Here is a 20193-nt window from a genome sequence, read left to right as displayed (position 1 = left end):
GACCCACTTCTCCAAAAATCGGAAAATTTAACACCAACGGATTCCTTATCTCGCCACGAGTCTATACATATAAAGATTACCAAAATCGGAGTCCAAATGACCCCTCAAATCCCCATTTTAACTCTCTTAAGTTTCAAGCCCTAACCTCCATTCTAACTCCTTATTTCCTTGGTTTTTCAGTCTAAATTCACAATAAAAACGTGTTTTTAGTTCATAGGACTTACCTCCAATCAATCCCCGTCGAAATCCTCTTCAATTCCCGTCCAAAAGCTCTCAAGGTTGCTCAAAAATGGTGGAAATAAGACTTGGTTTGCAGATGAAATATTTAATAAAACCCTTCTGTCAGCTGACATTTAACTCTATGCGAACGCGAGGGTCCACTCGCGTTCACGATGAACAAAATTGCTTCTGACCAAAAATAGCCTACGCGAACGTGTACATCTCCACGCGAACACGAAGGGCAACTGCCCTGGGACCCAATTCCTTTACGCGAACGCGGACCTTCTCCCGCGAACGCGAAGCTTGATCACCTAACCCTCCGCGATCGCGAGTCCTCCAACGCGAACGCGAAGGTCAAACATCCTGGCCCTCAAATTCCTTCTACACGAACACGATGGCCCACACGCGTCCGCGAAGGCCAATAACCTGCTGCACTGACTGCAGAATTTCTGCAACATTTTTCCAAGTTCAAACCTCCCGTTAGCCATCCGAAATCACCCCGAGGCCCCCGGGACCTCAACCAAAAGCAGCAACGCATCCTAAAACATCATTGAAACTTGCTCCAATCATCAAAACACCTCAAACAACACCAAAACCATAAAATTACATTGGATTCAAGCCTAAGTTCTTCTAAAACTTCCGAAACACGCATTCGATCAAAAACCCAACCAAAATACCTCCGAATGGCCTGAAATTTTGCACACACATCCCAAATAACCTAATGAAGCTACTGCAACTCTCGGAATTCCATTCTGACCCTCGGATCAAAATCTCACCTATCAACCGGAATTCGCCAAAATACTAACTTCGCCAATTCAAGCCTAATTCTACACCGGACCTCCAAAATTACTTCCGATCACACTCCTAAGTCCCAAATCATCCCCCGAAGCTAACCGAATCATCGAAATTCATATCCGAGCCCTCTAACACAGAAGTCAATGTCCGGTTGACTTTTCCAAAACAAACCTTCCTTAAAGAGACTAAGTGTCTCATTTCCTTCTAGAACCAATCCAAATCAACTCGTTCACACCCAACACTGATAATGAAGCATAAAGAAATAGAAAATGGGACAAATGGGGCGGTAACTCACGTGACGACGGGTTGGGTCGTCACAGAACCACGTCAAATAAATGCACCCGCGGTCCACAACACATTCTATATAACATTGTTGAGATTTGGATTTGGGTCACATAAATGCGCACCCGAGTTTAGGAAGGTAAATTATTTAAAATAACGCGCCTAAAGAAACTACGTGTTTTTAACTTTGCGAGGGCCATGGAAATTTCGCTAAATGGCTCGCCTCGAGTTCTAAGAATTTTAATAGGAATAATTAAGCGAGGGCCACGCATTTGAGGTTTTATTTGGCATGGCGGACCTCAATTCCATTTTAAAGGAATTCAAACTAAATTTCAGAGGGCCACAAACTATTTGTGTTATCTAATATGGCTCACCTCCACTATTTGGAAGAAATTAGTTATCTAAATATTAAAGGGCCCAGGTTATACTATGGTGCAAGCTAACAAAATATATTTGTGAGGGAAAGAGCTAATGGTTTGAAGTTAAATTTGGGCCCACCGTGAGGCCCAATAGCCTGTAGTGCCCTTTTGAATCACAAATGACCATCAGTCCAAGCTAGGGTCCACGAGGGAACCCAAATTGAAGCAAAATCGGCTTCAGCTAGCAATGGGGTTCTTGGTTCGAACCCACACATCAACACAAGGGGTCAGTTTTTGCATTCAACTCTATAGCCCACATTACTACTTACATTTCAATTAGAAATCACATAAAAATGAAATTGAACTTCGTTCTCTAAGTTTAAAACCATTAACTGAACATTACAAACCCACGAGTTCCAATTACACATGCTCATAATCAAACCAAAATAAGCTAAACCTATTATTGAAACACTATGGATCATTTTTCCTTAAATCACAATTACAATACCCAGAAATCCAAGATTACATTCAGCAAAACCAATGGGTGAACACATGATCAACTGAATACGATTAACATATTGCCAAACTAAAGAACGACTCATCAGCTAAATTCAAAAACCATTTACAATTACCAGACTCCTCAAGCATGCGTGTATGACCTGAACATAGATAACAAACTGTCCCTTCAGTCTTACAATAGTCCCAAATCGATTACAAAAGAACTTAATCTACTTAACACAGAGATCGACTAAACAGTATAACATGCCAAGTAAGAAAAGAAATCCAAAGTAAAACATGGTTGAATCAGAAACAACTGAAATTATGCTTTCAAATCCTGCTTTCTCATTTTATTCTTCAAATCCAACATTCACAATCAATAGAGCTTTACAGTGTGTACCTGGAAATAAGATAGGAACCAAAACAAAGCAGGATCAGTAGCTAGCAGCTAGTAGCACGGCACCCAGATTCGAGCAATAATCAGCAGAAATCCAACTCAAAACAAGTGATACACAGCAGACCCCAAAACCCAATCTCGAACCAATTTCAAACCCCAAATCAATTCATACTCAACCTCAAGTGAACCAGCAAATATTTCCGCACTTGAAAATTTCAGAAATCAGCAAAAAGAAATTAATGGAACAGTGAAAACTTCAACACAGCCTGAACCCAAAACTTTTTCCAACACACGATCAAGCCATTTACACTCAAAGGGAAGAAGAAATTGTTTTTGTAATCAAAGAAAACTTCAAAATTCAGGACAGAAGTTCAATAGAATAGTGTTTCTTCCCAAATTTTTCAGTCGTTTTGTGTTTTCTGATTTTTTTATCTGTGAATTTCTCTCAAAATCAAACCATTTTCAGCTCTCAAAAAAACAAGCATTCATTTCAGGAATTAGAAAGCTAAGAAATCACAAAGAACCCTCAATGAAACAGTGAAATTTTATGAAATTCTTAGCCTTTTCAGAAATTTTTTACTCTCTATCTCTTAGGTCTCTTGGGTCTGCCTTGCAAGGCAAGTTTAAAGTGCCTTTATAGGCAGGGGACTAGGTCAGACCTCAGGTTTTCAATTTTGCACTCTGCCCCCTCTTCAATTCTCTTTTTTAGCTTAAAAATCCCTCAATTATTGATTTATTACCCAAGCTAACCTACTACAATTCTGAAATTCAATTTAAAACCCCCACCTAAGCTTCCTAGAAGCTTCCTATTTCTGTTATCAAAGATTCCCTAAGCTAAAGTTCCCAAATTAACCCCTCATACCCCTGAAATTTACATTGAGCAGGCTACATGGGTCAAGACTGACCCAAAGCCCAAATTGGGGCGTGAATGACCATGGGTCACAAACGGGCAAACCCAAAGTTCAGGTATCAATCAAAAAATAAATAGCAACCAAAATAAAGAGGGCCCAAGGATTGAGTCCAAAGAACTCAGGTGATTCAAACAAACAAGTTAATTCACCTATTAGCAATTATGGACTAAACAAATAAATTCAAACAAAACCCCTTAATAGACTACTTATCAATTCTGAATACTAACTTATGAAATAATTTCAATCTTTTGACAAAATCAACACGAGTTAACTCAAAACTATTGCTATGTGAAATTAAGCTACTGAGCAACAAAACACAAAAGAAAAAAAAACGAAAAGAAAACACAAAGAAAGAACAGAAATGGAGGGGAAAACAGGAGAAAATGAAGACGAACGAGGAATACGAAAGAGAAAGAAAAGAATACCTCTAAAAAACGAACAGTGCCGCTAAACCCTAACCAACTCCGTCTTGATTCAAAACAGGTATTAACCATATGTTCTCGACGAGAACAAATGGTCAATACCCGTTTCAAACCCTATCACTTGAAAGCTTGATAGATTTGTTTCTTCTTTAATTTCAGATTCAAGAAAAAATTGATTCGGTGAGGATTTAGGGGGAAATGGTGGTGGATTAGGGTTAAGGAAAGGGTAATGGTTGGATGGATGAAATTTGGGGTCAAAAAGAGGTGGCGCCGCCACCGGAGAAATTATGGCGGCGCTAGGGTTTCGCTCTTCAAATGAATATTCGAGAGGTTCCAAGGGGTTTTGAGGGAAATGGAGTGGGGATCTGGGATGGGGAGGTGAAGGAGAAGCGGTGGTGTAAATTTGGTGGTGGTTAGACGCCGGCAGCCGCCGTAGGCGATTTCCTGCGGGCGGCAGACGGTGGCATAGGGCGGTGCTAATGGGGGGGTCTCTGAGAGAGATGGAGGAGACGAGATGGGGGGTGGGATTTTCAGACATATAAATATTAAAAGATCCCTAGTTCTCAGCCTTCTGATCAAACAACATCGACGACTGCGATTAAAACCTAATCAAAACGGGGTCGTTTGGCTATAAATGGGGCTGGACCGGGTTAGAATGGGGTTTGGGCCGGGTTTGAAACCGATCTGGACGGGTATTAGGGGCAAAATGCTTGGGCCTGAATGGGTTTGGCCCAAAAAATGACTTCTTAACCCCCTTTTCCTTTTCTTTCTTTTCAATTTCAATTCTTTCCTTTTTTTGTTTGTTTTTTTTCAAAATTAAAATAAAATCAAAGTTAAATCCTAAAACCAAATTAACCTGAAAAAGAAATCCTAATTAAACCTAAATAAAAATTATCACAATTAATTAAAAACAAACTAAAAGAGAAACTACTCAAAATTAAAGTTAAAATCAAAAGGTGCAAATTAAACTATTTTTGTGATCCCCCCCCCCCCCCCCCTTTTTTTAAAACAACTTAATTACTAACTAATACTAAAATATTGAATTAAATCCTAAATGCAAATGCACACATTTTTTCTATTTTTTTTATTTAATTAAAATGCACAAACAAAATGTAAACAAGTAACAGAAAATGCCATGAAAATCCACAAAATTGCAAACAACGAAAAGAGATTATTTTGTTTTGAAATTATGGGAGTAATTCATATAGGGCAAAAATCACGTGCTCACAAGTTAAACACTGTTGGTCAAATAATGACCTTATTGGTGCTCAAAATATCTTTAGAGATGAGGTAATCTTTTGGAAAAATCAAACTTTTGGTGACATTTTCAAAACGGAAAAAAGGATTCTTGCTAGACTAAGTGGAATTCAATCTTCTCCTAATTACCAAATAAGTCATTTCTTGCAAGATCTTGAATCAAATTTACAGCAAGAGTATAACACTATTTTAAAAATGGAGCATGACTTCTGGAAACTACGATCTAGAATAAATTGGCTAAGTGGAGGTGAGGCCAATACCAAGTACTATCATATTATGGCCTCTAATCGCAATCGACGGAATGCCATTATGTATTTCACTAATGAAAATGGGTACTGGATCTCTGAACCTAAACAAATTCAAGACCATACTCTCTCCATCTTTAGGGATGCCTTTAAGAATTCCAAAACTTCCTCCCCTAACAACATTAGCATTGGTGATGCCTCGTGCTTTAATAAGGTTGACCTAAGTAGCCTTGATAACCCCTTAAATAATTCGGAAATCACCAAGGCTATGTTTTTCTTTTAAACCTTTTAAGGCTCCAGGCCCGAATGGCTTTCATCCTTTTTTTATCAGAAGTATTGGCAAATCATTGGTGATTCCTTAATTAACTTCTGCCACAAGGTTTTCAAAACCCAATCTCTGCCTAGTGGAATCAATGATACATTTATTTGTCTCATTCCTAAGTTTCCCAATGCAAACAACCTTAAAAACTTTCGACCTATTGGTCTTTGTAATACCTCCTATAAGATAGTCACTAAAATTATTGTGAGTAGGATAAAACCCTTTCTCCCTTACCTTATTAGTCCTATGCAATCTAGCTTTATTAAGAATAGAAGAGCCTGTGATAATGCCATTATCATTCAGGAAATTATGAATAACCATCGTAGAACAAAAAAATCCAACTTTGATATGATAATCAAATTAGATTTGGAGAAGGCTTTTGATAGACTGGAATGGTCTTTTGTGTATAAGACCCTTAAATATTTCCAATTTTTCCCCATTTATCTCGTCTTATTATGCATTGCATAAGTACTAGCTCTATGGGAATCCTAGTGAATGGGGCTAGAACAAATTATTTCCAACCCAGTCGAGGTATTCGTCAGGGTGATCCCATATCTCCCTATATATTCGTACTTTGCCTTGAACTCTTATCTAGATTAATAAACCACCAAGTAGACACTTTAAGATGGGATCCAATCTACATTAGACAAAAAAGCCCCTCCTTTTCCCATATTCTTTTTGCTGATGATATAACCCTAATGGGAAAAGTAAACAAAAAAACAGGTCATTGCATAAAATCATGTGTGAATTTTTTTATAATGAATATGGGCTAGCCATAAACACCTCTAAATCAAGAATTGTCCTTCCTAATTATTGTCCCCATGACTTCAGGTTATTTCTAACAAACCTCTTTGGTATAAAATCCACCAATGAATTTGGTAAGTACCTTGGCTTTCCAATCCTCAATCACTCTCCCACCACTAAGGACTTCCAATTTATCACAGATAAAATGCAAACCAAGTTGTCCCACTGAAAATGCTCCTTCCTAAACATGGCAGGAAGGACTACTCTAGCTTTTAGTACCTTAGTGCAATTCCTACTCACTCTATGCAATAGACCCTTCTCCCCCCTAAAATCTTAAAGAAGATAGATAAAGTCCAAAGGGACTTTATCTGGGGATCCACTAGCACAACTAAAAAACTTCACCTAATTAGGTGGCAAAAGGTTACTAAGGATAAAAATGAGGGAGGGTTGGGTATTCGTCCTGCTAAAGCTAAAAATTTAGTTCTACTCTAAAGTCTTGCATGGAGACTATTAAAAAACCCTACCACTCCCTGGGGTCACCTGATTATGGCCAAATATGCCACACAAAAAAACCATCACTAGCACCTCGTTCATCTGGAAGTCTATCCTAAAAGGATGGAAAGTGTGCAATAAGGGTATTCTTTGGCATCCAACTATTAACTCTAGGATTAACATTTGGTATACCAATTGGATTTATAACTCAAAATCCCTAAGAAGCTCAATAGAAGGGCCTCTAAGTAGGAACGACCTTATTCTTACTATAGGAAGCCTCATCAATAACAAGGAATGGAATACAAAAGATATTTCCTTTGACTTACCCAGTGACATCCTGAACAATCTTAAAATTACTTCCATCCCTAGTGAGGGATCGAATATTGACAAAACTAGCTGGTGCCTCAACTCAAATGGTCTATTTTCCACCAAATCTTGCTATAAACTCCTTTCTGAAGACAATCCAACTTCCAAGTCTTTTGAGTTGATTTGGAACCTCCATTGCCCAAATAAAATAAAGTTCTTCCTTTGGCAATGCATGCACAATCGTATTCCATGCCGAGCCTACCTAGCCAAAATAGGTATCAATATTGATGCTACTTGTACCATTTGCAAATTTGGGATAGAGGACATCCAACACATTTTTGTTAATTGTCCAGTCTCTAACCGTCTTTGGAAAAAAATGGGTCTTCCCTCCATAAACTTTATTACTTACACGAATTGGCTAGTAAAATTGAGGGATATCTTTATTCAAAACTGTAATCTCCAGATAAAGTGGACTACCTTATTTCCCTTCTCCATATGGGAATTATGGAAGAACAAAAATCATAATAATATCAACAATCTTAACAACTATCTGGAAATAGGGAAAATTATCCATCCATCTTGGGGATTCATTTTTTTCACAAAAAAAAAATCCGTTCTTGCAAAAAACAGTCACAATTGAGATTAGTTGGAACAAACCTCCTAAAGGTATGATAAAATTAAATTATGATGGTGCTTTTTCTAGTAACAATAATGCAGCTGGGCTTGGTGGAGCATTCCGAAATAGTAAAGGAGATTAGATTATGGGATACCACAAAGCAAGCCAAGCAATTTCTCCTACACATGCAGAGCTGATGGCATTGCTAGAAGGACTAAAAATTACAAAAGAAATGAACTTCCTAAATCTGGAGATTGAAACTGATTGTACGGATGTCATCAAACTTATATATGAGGATACCTATAACTTCTCTAATATTGTTTCTGAATGCAGATGGTTAATGCATCAATTGAATCTCCCACACCTAAAGCATAATTTCAGAGAAGGAAATGAGGTGGCACATATACTGGCAAACCAAGCTATCAAGAGCCCACCATCAACAAAGTATTTTTACCATGCCTGTCCACCCTTTTTTGTCGAACAAGAAGTGATCAAGAACAAGCATGGAGTTTGTAATAGTCTTAGGAGTAATTCTACTAATGTTTGTAACTATTTGGCAACTATGGGCAACAGTAATGCCCTAAAAACATCTACTATGGCCATGCAGTTTTATTCTGTTCTAAGTAATATAATATATCCATGTGTTGTGTTCAAAAAAAAAAAGTTCCAATCTTTTTATTTAATTTGATGACTGTGCTGTCGGGCCATCTTGCACGCAGTTTTGACTTGGTACCAAGGGCGGCTCAAGCACATGTATAGCCTAACAAAGTTTAATGTGAGACCTAAATTTTTGTTATAATATATATTTTTAATTAAAGTCTATTGTTCTAGATTTTTTAGATGCGGAGTTGTTAATAATATTTTGTAATCAATTTTTTCAAATAATTCCTTTTCAATTAATATAGCCAACTCATTTAATCTTTCTTCAGATATTATTGATCTTAGCTAGGATATTATCAATTTTAATTTTGAAACACGTCTTTCGCCGAGGCAACTGTTATAGGAACTGTTAATATTATTCTATAAGCAATATAAGCATTTGGAAAAGAAAAGTCTTTTTATTTGATTGAGTATATCATTTAGAGTAGTATCTTCTACTTGTACTATTTTTGTCAAATCAATTCCAATTTACACGTTAATTATACCAACTACCTATTTTTAAGTAAGCCAAAAAGTTACTTTGTTTACATAGCTAAAACAAATTTTTTCCTTTTATTTGATTAAGTCTACTTTTGTACTAAAAGTACTAAATAAAATTTTAAATACCTATAAATCTATTACTTCTAAAAAATGGGGCCTCCCAAATTTGGGGGCCTAAGGCACTTGTTAAGTACTCCCTCTGTTTCAATTTAGATGACACACTTTTGTTATTAGTCCGTTCCAGAAATAATGACAACAACAACAACAACCCAGTAAAATTCCACTAATAGGGGTATGGGGAGGGTAATTTATACGTAGACCTTACCCCTACTCCTAGGGGTAATAATTCTACTTTAAACTCTTCATTTAACCCATTTTACACTTAATGGGAAGCTTTTATAACCACACAAATGTCATGGCCCCGCAAAGCTTTTACCCCTTAAGCTTTTAGGGCCACAAGTTTCAAAAATCTTTCTTTTTTTCTTAAACTTCGTGCCGAGTCAAACTACCTCATCTAATTTGAAATGGAGGGCGTACAACATTAGAGTCGGCCCTGCCTGGTACCTGCTACTTCCCATCAGTTGTGTTACCGCGAGTAACTCTTCTTATTTAAACTTAGGTAGATGAGAAGAAATCACCTACTCTCTTGTCCCAATTTATATGACGATATTGGAGAGTCAAATGAGTTATTTTTTTACTGTAAGTTTTTCATATTTTTAAATTACTTATTAATTATTGGAACTTATAGTAATTTTTAGGTATTTTTCAAATATGTAAATCTTATTTTGAAATATTTAAAGATTTTATATTTAAATGCACGGTCAATATCAAGAAGTATGAATCTGGAAAAGTCAAAAGTGTCACTAAAAGGAGTAGTATTTTTTGCCTCCACTGTGCTAAACAAAGTTCCAATCTTTTGTCTCATGAAAGAAAGTTTCTCTTTTGCTTCACTAAATCACCTGCTTTAGCTTCTTGCTGTTGAAATATTGTCTAATGAATTCAATGCTTTGCCTCATATAAAGAAAGTTTATCTCGTTTTGGGGAACTCTGAATTCTTTTCTTTTGGTAGTGAGTGATATTTGGGGAATGGTTAAGCTTGCTTATGTTTGGTTATAACTTGAAAGCAAGCTCTTTTTATGTGCCTAAGTCTTGGTGGACAGAGATACATTGTACTTATGGAGGTGGGAGTAGCAGATACCTAGTGGAATAGTCGAGGATCAATGGCGATGTTAGGAGGAACCCAAGAGCTTAGTAGGAGTTCATCAATGGCGAAGCCACGAATTTCAATAAGTGCGTTTAAGATTTAATATGTGTATAAAAAGTAATGTTTGATCCTACAGACAAAGTATAATTTTTTGGTAAAGGGTGTCCAACTGACGACCGCTCGTCGGCCGTAACTTTATCATCCATCTCTTGAGCTAAGATAATATAGAACAGTTTGTTGGAGTAGCAATCTTGACGAAACAATATCATCAATCTCTTGAGCTAAGATAACTCCATCCAGTAACATCAATTATTATACGTTAGTTGTGTAATACAAGTAGATGTTTTAATTGTACTAAAACACTTTATTAGAAAACAACCAGCAGAAAGTACAAAATTGATGATCAACAGCAGATTCTAAATTCCCTAATCTACAAATTGAGAAACTAATAATACTGATTTCACCTTCATTACAAATTTCCAACTTTGCCAATCCTCAAGTAAATTGGGAAAGACACAGTTTTCTGACTCTCTCCATCTTCATTCCAAACACTTGTGAATTTTTCAACAACATCATCAGTCAAGAGCTCAACACCCTTTTCTTTTGCTGTTTGATAAGCTGACCATGACTTCAAGTATGTGAAATAAGAATTCAAGTCCATCACTTTCTCAATCTTGAACTCAAATGGTCCATTGTGATCACAACCACTTACAGGCTCAAATGGGAAGTCAATAGTTTTATACTTTTCATCCACTAATTTTCTCGGAGATTCCCAATATGGTCCAGCATCAACTGTGTAAAATTTCTCAAAAATTGGATCCACTGAATTGTTTACTTCTGGCACAGTGTAACACCAGGCTGCTATTACTGCATTTGGTTTCTTGCATAACCATTTTACTTGTTGATAAAAAGTTGGAAGATCAAACCAATGCATTGCTTGAGCTACTGTGACCAAATCTACACTTGACTCTGCTCCTATTTTGGTTTCGATTTCGGCCATTGACATCTTGGGAGAAGTACATATATATTGAACATTAGGGACCTTTACGGCAAACTCAAGCTGCTTTGGACTTGTGTCTGTGGCTATTACATTCTTGTAGAGCTTAGCCAACTGAAAGAAACAATAATTTAAGAGCATTTAGGACAACAAGTAGTAATGCTGGAACACTAAAGGATGCTTGTTTTTGAACTCTTTCTTTAGGATATCAAAATTTAACAGGGGAAATATTTGCTTCTTATTGTAGTATTATATGCCTGTAGCTGTCTAGATCTGTAAAATGGCTGCTAAAGATTAGGTACTATTGTATCATAATAAAGAACTCTAACAATCTTGTTTCAGTGAAAAGTTAAAAATGCTAGATTTCTTGTTTTCCGTAAGGCCTCTTTGGTAAAAGATAAACAAAGACATTGTGCCATTCTCTAAGAAACAGAGATCTCTACTCTTTGTTATGCAACTAATTATCAGTTTAGTCAATTCTACTTTTCGTAGTCAAATCTCTACATAGACAGGAGGGGAGCTACAACCATTGAAGGGTGGCCAGTTGTACACCCTTAGCCTATTTGGAAAAAGAGAAAAACCATTGTTTAAGAAAAAGAGGTCTCTATTCTTTTCTATGCGACTAGGAATTACAGCGGCAGAGATACAACCATGGAAGGGTGGCTAGTTGAATAACCTTCACCCAATAATTGTATTCTGATTATACGATTATATAGGCTCCCCGTGTCGGAGTATACTGGAACAGTCTCTTTAAATTAACTGTAGGGGCAAGGTCTGTGTACTATCTACCCTCCGTAGACCCTACATGTAAACTATACCGGGTTCGTTATTGTTGTATTATAGTATTATATAGGTCATATGGTATTACTTTCTATATACCTACATTAACTTAAATACCGTTATGAAATTCCTGACTGCGCCAGTTTATAGTGAGGAATTAGCAGATTTACAGGAGGGTGGGTGTGGGGATGAAGCAATGAAAGGAATTACAGAGACTTACAGATTGAGCAGCCTGGCCACTACCAGTGCCAACATCCCAAACAAGGTCATGACAAGGGGTTTTTGAAGCTATGAAATTGAACAATTCTTCAGGGTAACTTGGCCTGCCCTTTGAGTACTGTTGTGCCTGCTTAATAAACAATTTTGCCATTCTTTTTTAGTCTCCTCTTTTTTCTCTTTCTGATATAATGAAGATCTGAAACCATTGCTCCCTTTATAGAGATAAAGCACTTGTAGGAAAAAGATACATGGTGTTCCGTGTTGCTTTTTGCATTCGATTGGTGAAGTACTATATTAATCAGTTGGATGGAACTTTCCTATATTCAATGTATCCCTTGAGGGATTTTTTTTTTGGCATGGCGGCTTAACAACGTAAGTGGTCTAAAGCAAAATTTTGTGAATAGGCCTTAACTTTTTTCTTTAGCCTTACATAAATATTTTATTTAAAGTTTATTTTATAGTTTTTTGAGGTGTAAAGTTATTAAGAGTTATAATTTTTGTATAATTTTTTTTTTTTTTTTTTTTGTGTTTTTGTATTGATAATACAGCTAATCAATCACGTAGCTAAATAGTTCTCTTTTTATTTTTAACAAATATCTTGTAATTTTTACATTTAATATCAAAAAAAAATTCACCGTAAAACCTATTTTTAGTTGAAAAAAATGAGGTCCCCAAAATTTTGAGAGCGAAAGTCTTTGCTTTAGTTGCTTTAGCTTTGAACCAACGCTATTTTGGTTCAATCATTTGGTATTCTTAGTCCATTGATTCGGCTAGTTTGATTTCGCGTCTGCAAAGCCTATTTGATTAAAGGAGGAAAACGTTAGCTACCAAAGAAGTTTTCGATTCCATGATAAACATTTAACAAAAAAGACAAATAAGTTAACGTCTTGGGACACAAGGTTAGCAGAATAAAGGAAACAGAACAAAGGTTCCTTGACTGTGGGTTGAAGGAATAATTTGTGTACGTCATGCGTGAAATATTTGTTAATGGTGGAGAAATGATATTTTACTTTCTCTTACTTTCAAGACGAGCTCATTTTCAAATTATAGCATATTAGTTTCTTGACCTCATAACTTTGAAACCTAAGAATAATCAATGAAAATTTTATTGTCACAAGAAAATATCCCATAGGTTCAAAATAAGTGTAGTTTAAGGTTTTGACAAATTCATTAAAAAACTATTTAATAGCATGAATCATCAAAATTGTCTGACTAAAACTACCGTTCATATGTTCTTAGACTTTCCAGATAATTTATTAGAGCAAGGCCAGTTTTTAGGAAAAATAAAATTAATTAAACCCTTATTGATTTCTTAGATGAAGTGACACTTACTTTGGACTCAATGGACGTATAGGGGAACAGTAGTTCTGTTTCCCCACAGCTGATGATTAAGAAAAGGCGTGGAAGCAATTACCCAGTCTAAAGACGACTATCAATTGACTCTCTTTATTCAAGTGTGAAACCTTCAATTCTTATACCCCAAAGAGGCACAGACAATGCGTAATATAACCTAATTCATTTCAAACTATATACTCCCTCTATTCACTTTAAACTGTCCATTATATAAAGAATATATTTTTACTTTTATTTGTCCACTATAATAAATTAACATAAAGATAATTTTTTTTTCTTGTTTTACCCTTATCATTATTGTATTGGTCTAAATTTGGCGACTTGGTAATAGCAGATAAACGGGACCAAGAAGGGGTCGACCGCGGTGTAATAGCGGGAAGCCATCCTCGAGAGGGCTGTTGTCAGGGACGAGCAGCTGAAGTGAAGAAATAACGGTAGGATAGGTTCAGATGTGGACACAGATATTCCTTGTTTTGTACTTTTTAAGGTTTCTTGTGAATATCTCTTGTAAATAGGAAGAGATAGAGAACAAAGGGGGAATCTTGGCTTTCGATAAGAACACTTTTTATAAAGAGTTGATAAAGAAGAATATACAACTATTGTCTTGTTCACTGACTACTTGACTCAACATATATTATTCACTCTCCATTTGTTAGATCCGAGGATCCATTATCCATCTTTACTTCTCATCCTTCCACGTTGCTGTCTGGCGGAAGAATCATCCATGTCACATAATATTTGGGTGATAAGTTCCCTTTTATTACATTTATTGTCATTGTCTACAATTATTGCATGTTCTTAGTATTGTAGTATTCATTGATAATCTTTGAGCTCATATCTGATATTCACTACCCTTAAACATATTCGTACAGTCGATATACCTCAACACTAGATCTAGAATTTATTATATTTAACTAAGATTCATCCCCCGCTTTATCAATAATTAGTTTAATGAAAAGCTTAACACTTTTTGGTCAAACAATTTGGCGCCGTCCGTGGGGACTTTTTAGTTAAAATTTTAGTTTCTTCTAGATCATAAAAAGGGGACAACCATCTTTTCCTCGTTTGCACGAACTAACAATGACAGGAAAAGGAGATGAAAGACAGAAAGCGATAATAAGTGTCACTACCAACATCTTACACACCATCAACGAGGATGACAGAGGAGACGATGAGAATGTAACACCAAATGCTACACCCAAGCGGAGCGATTAACCTCCCCCTCATGCAAGTGTAACCGCCTCACGCGGAAGGGGAGCTTCCACATCCACTGCTGAGGAAGCACAACCAGCTATGAAGAAGTTATTGGAGGAGTGGCTGACAAGTACCCTAAAAGACATACTCGACAAACCTGTTCAAAAGGCGGATAGAAATGCCGCGCCAGCAGAAATTACAGCGACTACCGGTGAACAACCCGCTCCCCCAACAGGTAACACTAACACCACTATTGATGTAAGTAATGACGCACTCACGACCATCCTAAAGAAAATGAAAGAAATGGAAAACCATAACAAAGAGCTCCGCGACCAGATGAGGGAACATCAAGAAAGGGTCGATAAGATACCGGGCGCCCCAAAACTGCTACCGAAACGAGATGTCGGCCGATTCGTCGAACAACCATACAGCAAGGAGGCAGCCCCACATACCATACCCAAAACCTTCAAAATTCCACCATATTTGAAGATATATGACGGCACGACGGATCCCGAAGATCACATCATTCACTACGTCACAACAATAAAGGGCAACGACCTATCAGAGAAGCAAGTACCGTCAGTGCTACCAAAAATGTTTGGCGAAACCTTAACCGGAGGAGCCTTTACTTGGTACTCACAATTACCAGAACGATTTATAACAACGTTCGAGGAAATGGCCGACAAGTTCGTCACTCCCGACGCCGGAGCTAAGAAAGCGGAAGCCAGAGTAAATGATATATTCGTCGTTAGGCAATCGCCTGGAGAGGGACTCAGGGACTTTTTAGCCCGATTTAACAGGGTAAGAATGAGCTTACCAAATGTATCAGAAGGAATGGCGGTAGCAGCTTTCCAAAACGTGTTGAACAAGAATGGATCAAGAGAGACAAGAAAACTGTTAAGCAGACTCATGAAATACCCCCCACCACTTGGAAAGAAATTCACAACGCCTACTGCGCCGAGGTGAGAGCGGACGAAGACGACCTCAACGGTCCAATACAATGGTTAACTTCGGTTCTAAAAGAGCCGAGGAAAGACCGTCGTAGTGACGGTCGAAGAGATCAGTCAGGATCCCTCTTCATCCCAGACAGGCACCAACCTTATGTTAGAACAACCATCCCACCATCTCCTCTCCATGTGGAAGGACCGTCCAGGCCGCATACAGGGACTCAGCTGAACAAAAAAGGTATGCCTCCACTCTTATCTGCTCACAATTTTTGTGTTTCCCCTTTAGAGATAGTGTATGCACTAGAGAAGCTTGGCCCGAAGGTGAAGTGGCTGCAAAAGATGAAATCTGACCCAAGTACCCGAAAGTCGAATATCCTCTATGAATTTTATTAGGAGCGAGGTCACAAAACTGAGGACTCCATAGCTTTATGACAAGAGGTAGTGAACATGCTCCACCAAGGGCACCTAAAGGAACTGATGAGCAATCGAGAAAGAGCCAATTTAGGCCGCGGAAGAGAACAACACCAAGGCCCACCAAAGCCGCCTTCTCCTGCCCGCACTATTCAAATGATCATCGGTGGAGGCAAAGAAGCAGCAATCAACCACATAAAATTTACCACCACCACACACAAGCTAAAGCGGTCGATCACCCACGAGTGGCATGATGACCTCAGAGAAAGTATCATCTTCGATAAGACAGATACCAACGGTTTGATTCCGATGGTCTTGTCATTACTTTACGTATTTCATATACTGATGTTAAAAGAATAATGGTGGACGACGGAAGTGGCACGTGTATTATTCACCCTCGAATTTTTGCATAAATACGACTCGAGGACAATAAAGTACCACGCTGCATAACACTAACAGGTTTTAACAATGCAGTCGAACGAACCTTAGGAGAAATAACACTGCCCGTTCTAGGTGGGGGCGTCACCCTAGAAACAACGTTCCATGTCATGAGCCAGGACACAACTTACAACGCAATCATAAGACGACCATGGATACACTCCATGAGGGCTATCCTATCAAGTTTGTATCAAGTAATCAAATTCCCTACCCCGTAGGGGGTATTCAGCATCCGAGGCGAACAATGCATAGCCCAAGAATGCTACCGCATCGCCCAAGATTGCACATTCACTCAATAGCTGAAAGCAACTAACTCAGAAGCATAGCTATCATAAAAGTCGGGGTCCGAACTTAACGATCAAAAAGACGTTATCAAGGACCCCGACGTCGTGGAAGTCGCGGGATCAACAACAGAAGATCTAGATCTCGTCCAACGGGATGGCAGCAACAGCAACAAAAGGCTTATATAGGCCATAAGCTCTCCGAGCCAGGTAAATTTTATGAGCTTTTAATCAATGATGCTGATCTGTTTGCTTTTTCCCATGCATATATGCCAGGTATTCCGAAAGACATTTCAACACATAAATTGAACGTCAATTACTTCAACCCCCAGTATGACAAATAAGAAGAAAATTCAATGCCGCAATCAACGAGGCCTTCGACGAGGAAGTGGACAAACTACTCGCTAACGGCTTCATCCGAGAATCGAAATATCCTCAATGGGTCGCCAATGTAGTTATGGTAAAAAAGAAAAACGGGAAATGGTGGTTGTGCGTGGATTTCACAGACATAAACGAGGCCTACCGAAAGACTCCTTTCCCTTGCCTCATATCGATCAGCTCATTGACGCAACGGCAGGGCACGAGTTGCTGAGTTTCTTGGACGCCTACTCAAGTTACAACCAAATCCTCATGGAGGAAGAGGGCCAGGAGAAGATTACTTTCATCACCCATCAAGGAACGTATTCTTATCGAGTCATGCCATTCGGCTCAAAGAATGCGGGGGCGACTTATCAAAGATTGGTAACCAAAATGTTCAAGGGCGAGCTCGGCAAAACTATTGAAGTTTACATAGACGACATGTTGGCCAAATCGAAAAGGAATGAATATCACATCGACCACCTGAAAGAAGCCTTCGAAATACTAAGGCAATATGGTCTGAAGCTGAACCCCGAAAAATGTGCCTTCGGCGTAACTTAAAGCAAGTTCCCTGGGTTCCTGGTGTCACAGAGAGGCGTCGAAGTCAACCCCGACCAAATCAAGGCCATTGAGGGAATACCCGAAGTGCTAACCAGTAAGAAACAGGTGCAAAAATTGACAGGTCGCATAGCTGCCCTATCAAGGTTCATCTCGCGATCTTCCGACAGATGCCACAAATTCTTTAACGTGCTCAAAAAGGACAACGGGCTCCAATGGAGTGCAGAATGCATTGAGGCCTTACGAGAACTAAAGGCATACTTGTTATCTCCCCCGCTACTTGCCAAAGTAGAACCCAGTGAACGCCTCCTTATATACTTAGTCGTATCAGAGGTTGCGATAAGCGCAGTATTGGTTCACGAAGATAAAGGTACGCAATCTCCGATCTATTATATTAGCAAAACTTTCGTCGACGCCGAAACGAGGTACCCTCACCTCGATAAATTGGCCTTGGCATTGGTCATAGCTTCACGAAAGCTTAGACCTTATTTTCAATGCCACCCCATATCGGTGGTAATGACCTTTCCCCTATGAGGTATCCTGTATAAACCCGAGCTATCGGGGTGATTGGCAAAATGGGCCATAGAATTGACCGAGCATGATATAATGTATCAGCCGCGAACAATGATAAAATTGCAGGTACTCGCTGACTTCGTCGCCGATTTCAGTACCGAAATATTAACCGAGGCCGAAAGAGAAATTTCTCGTTCCTTGTCTGGTCTACCTGACCTATGGGTCCTATACACCGACGGTGCATCCAATGCATTGGGATCTAGACTAGGACTCGTACTCGAGGTCCCAACAGGAGAAGTTATTCGCCAATCCATACGGTTCCCTGATATGACTAAAAATGAGGCCGAGTGTGAGGCCGTAATTGCAGGACTAAAGCTAGCTCTCAAATACGGAGCACGACGAGTAGTCCTTAGATGTGACTCGCAACTCGTTGTCAACCAAATCATAGGGACTTTCCAAATGAAATAGTAGAGGCTACAAAAGTACCAGGCAGAAATTCATAAACTGCTACCAGAGTTTGACGAATGTCGACTCGATCAGATACCTCGAGCACAAAACATCGAGGCAGATGGTCTTGCCAAGTTAGTAGCGGCCACCAAAAACATCAGGAAGGAAAACGTGGTCACCCTCCTCCACTCATCAATAGACCAGCTCAAGGTACACTCAGTAAATTTGACTTGGGACTGGCGCAACGTATTATAACATATTTGCAGGAAGGAGTACTCCCAGCAGACAAAAAGGAAGCCAAAAGGCTTCGAATGCAGGCGGCCAGGTACAACATCATAAATCACGACCTATACAAAAGAACGTTTGGTGGACCCTTAGCGAAGTGCCTAGGGCCAAATTAAACGAGAGGCGTACTTGAGGAAGTACACGAAGGCCACTGTAGTGCTCATACTGGCAACCGGGCCCTCGTCAGATGCCTTATTCGAGCAGGATATAATTGGCCATGATGGAGAAGGAAGCCGCCAATTTCGTCAGAAAGTGAGAATAGTACTAGAAATATGCTTCTATGATACACCAAGCGGGCGAGCACCTCCACTCTGTTACATTGCCATGGCCTTTCATCAAATGGGGAATGGACATCGTCGGACCCCTCCCAGCAGGGCGAGGTAATGTACGTTTTCTTTTGGTTTTAACTGACTACTTTTTCAAATGGGTAGAAGCAGGTGCGTTCACCCAAATACGCGAACAGGAAGTTATCACATTCATTTGGAGAAACATCATATGCCGCTATAGCAGCCCAAAGAAATCAGCTGTAACAATGGACACAAATTCACCGGAAAGAAGACCGTCGAGTTCTTCAAAAAATGGCACATCAAGCGAATACTCTCCATGCCATATCACCCCGCCGGTAACGGTCAAGCTAACTCCTCCAAAAAACAATATTGAACATCTTGAAGAAAAAGCTCGAAGACGCCAAAGGACTATGGCCGAAGTTGCTACCAGAGGTACTGTGGGCCTACCGCACCACGCCAAAAACAAGCACAGGGGAAATGCCATATTCACTAGTCTATGGGACTGACTCCATGATACCGGTCGAGGTCTGGGAACCCTGTTTGAGATACTCCAATGAAAGCGGACCAAACAATGACGAGAACAGAAAAAAATACCTCGACGAGGCAAAGGAGCGAAGAAACATGGCTTACATAAGAATGGTAGCTCAAAAGAAACAAGCAGAACGGTACTACAACAATAAGGTCAAAATACCACCACTCAAAGTCGGAGACTATGTTCTCAAGGCCAAAACACAATCAAGCAAAGATTCGAGAGAGGGCAAACTAGCAACCAATTAGGACGCGCCATACAAAATCACGGCAGCAGTAAACAAATGATCATTCAAACTAGAATCAATAGAGGGAAAGCTACTACAAAACAATTGGAACGTCGCCCATCTCAAATACTTCAACTTCTGAAAACACACGCCCTCCACGTCGTA

The 20193-nt window shown here is 38.9% G+C and overlaps 1 protein-coding gene across 1 annotated transcript; it reads right to left on the bottom strand.

Moving 5' to 3' along the window:
• LOC109243738 (putative methyltransferase DDB_G0268948) lies at positions 10489-12455 on the bottom strand. The gene is made up of 2 exons (XM_019410720.1): positions 12204-12455; positions 10489-11317 (listed from the first exon to the last, which is right to left on the bottom strand). Exons 1-2 carry the CDS (start codon positions 12351-12353, stop codon positions 10676-10678), a joined length of 792 nt encoding a protein of 263 aa, XP_019266265.1. The 5' UTR covers positions 12354-12455; the 3' UTR covers positions 10489-10675.

Source organism: Nicotiana attenuata, chromosome 2, assembly GCF_001879085.1.
Source record: "Nicotiana attenuata strain UT chromosome 2, NIATTr2, whole genome shotgun sequence".
NCBI lineage: Eukaryota > Viridiplantae > Streptophyta > Magnoliopsida > Solanales > Solanaceae > Nicotiana > Nicotiana attenuata.
This window is presented reverse-complemented; position numbering and strand designations above follow the sequence as displayed.

Excerpts from the sequence above, each read along its gene's own strand:
- LOC109243738 (XM_019410720.1), bottom strand. The coding sequence starts at position 12,353 with ATGGCAAAATTGTTTATTAAGCAGGCACAACAGTACTCAAAGGGCAGG. Across the intron at positions 11,318-12,203 it reads GTGGCCAGGCTGCTCAATCT|TTGGCTAAGCTCTACAAGAA; the intron begins GTAAGTCTCTGT and ends TGTTTCTTTCAG.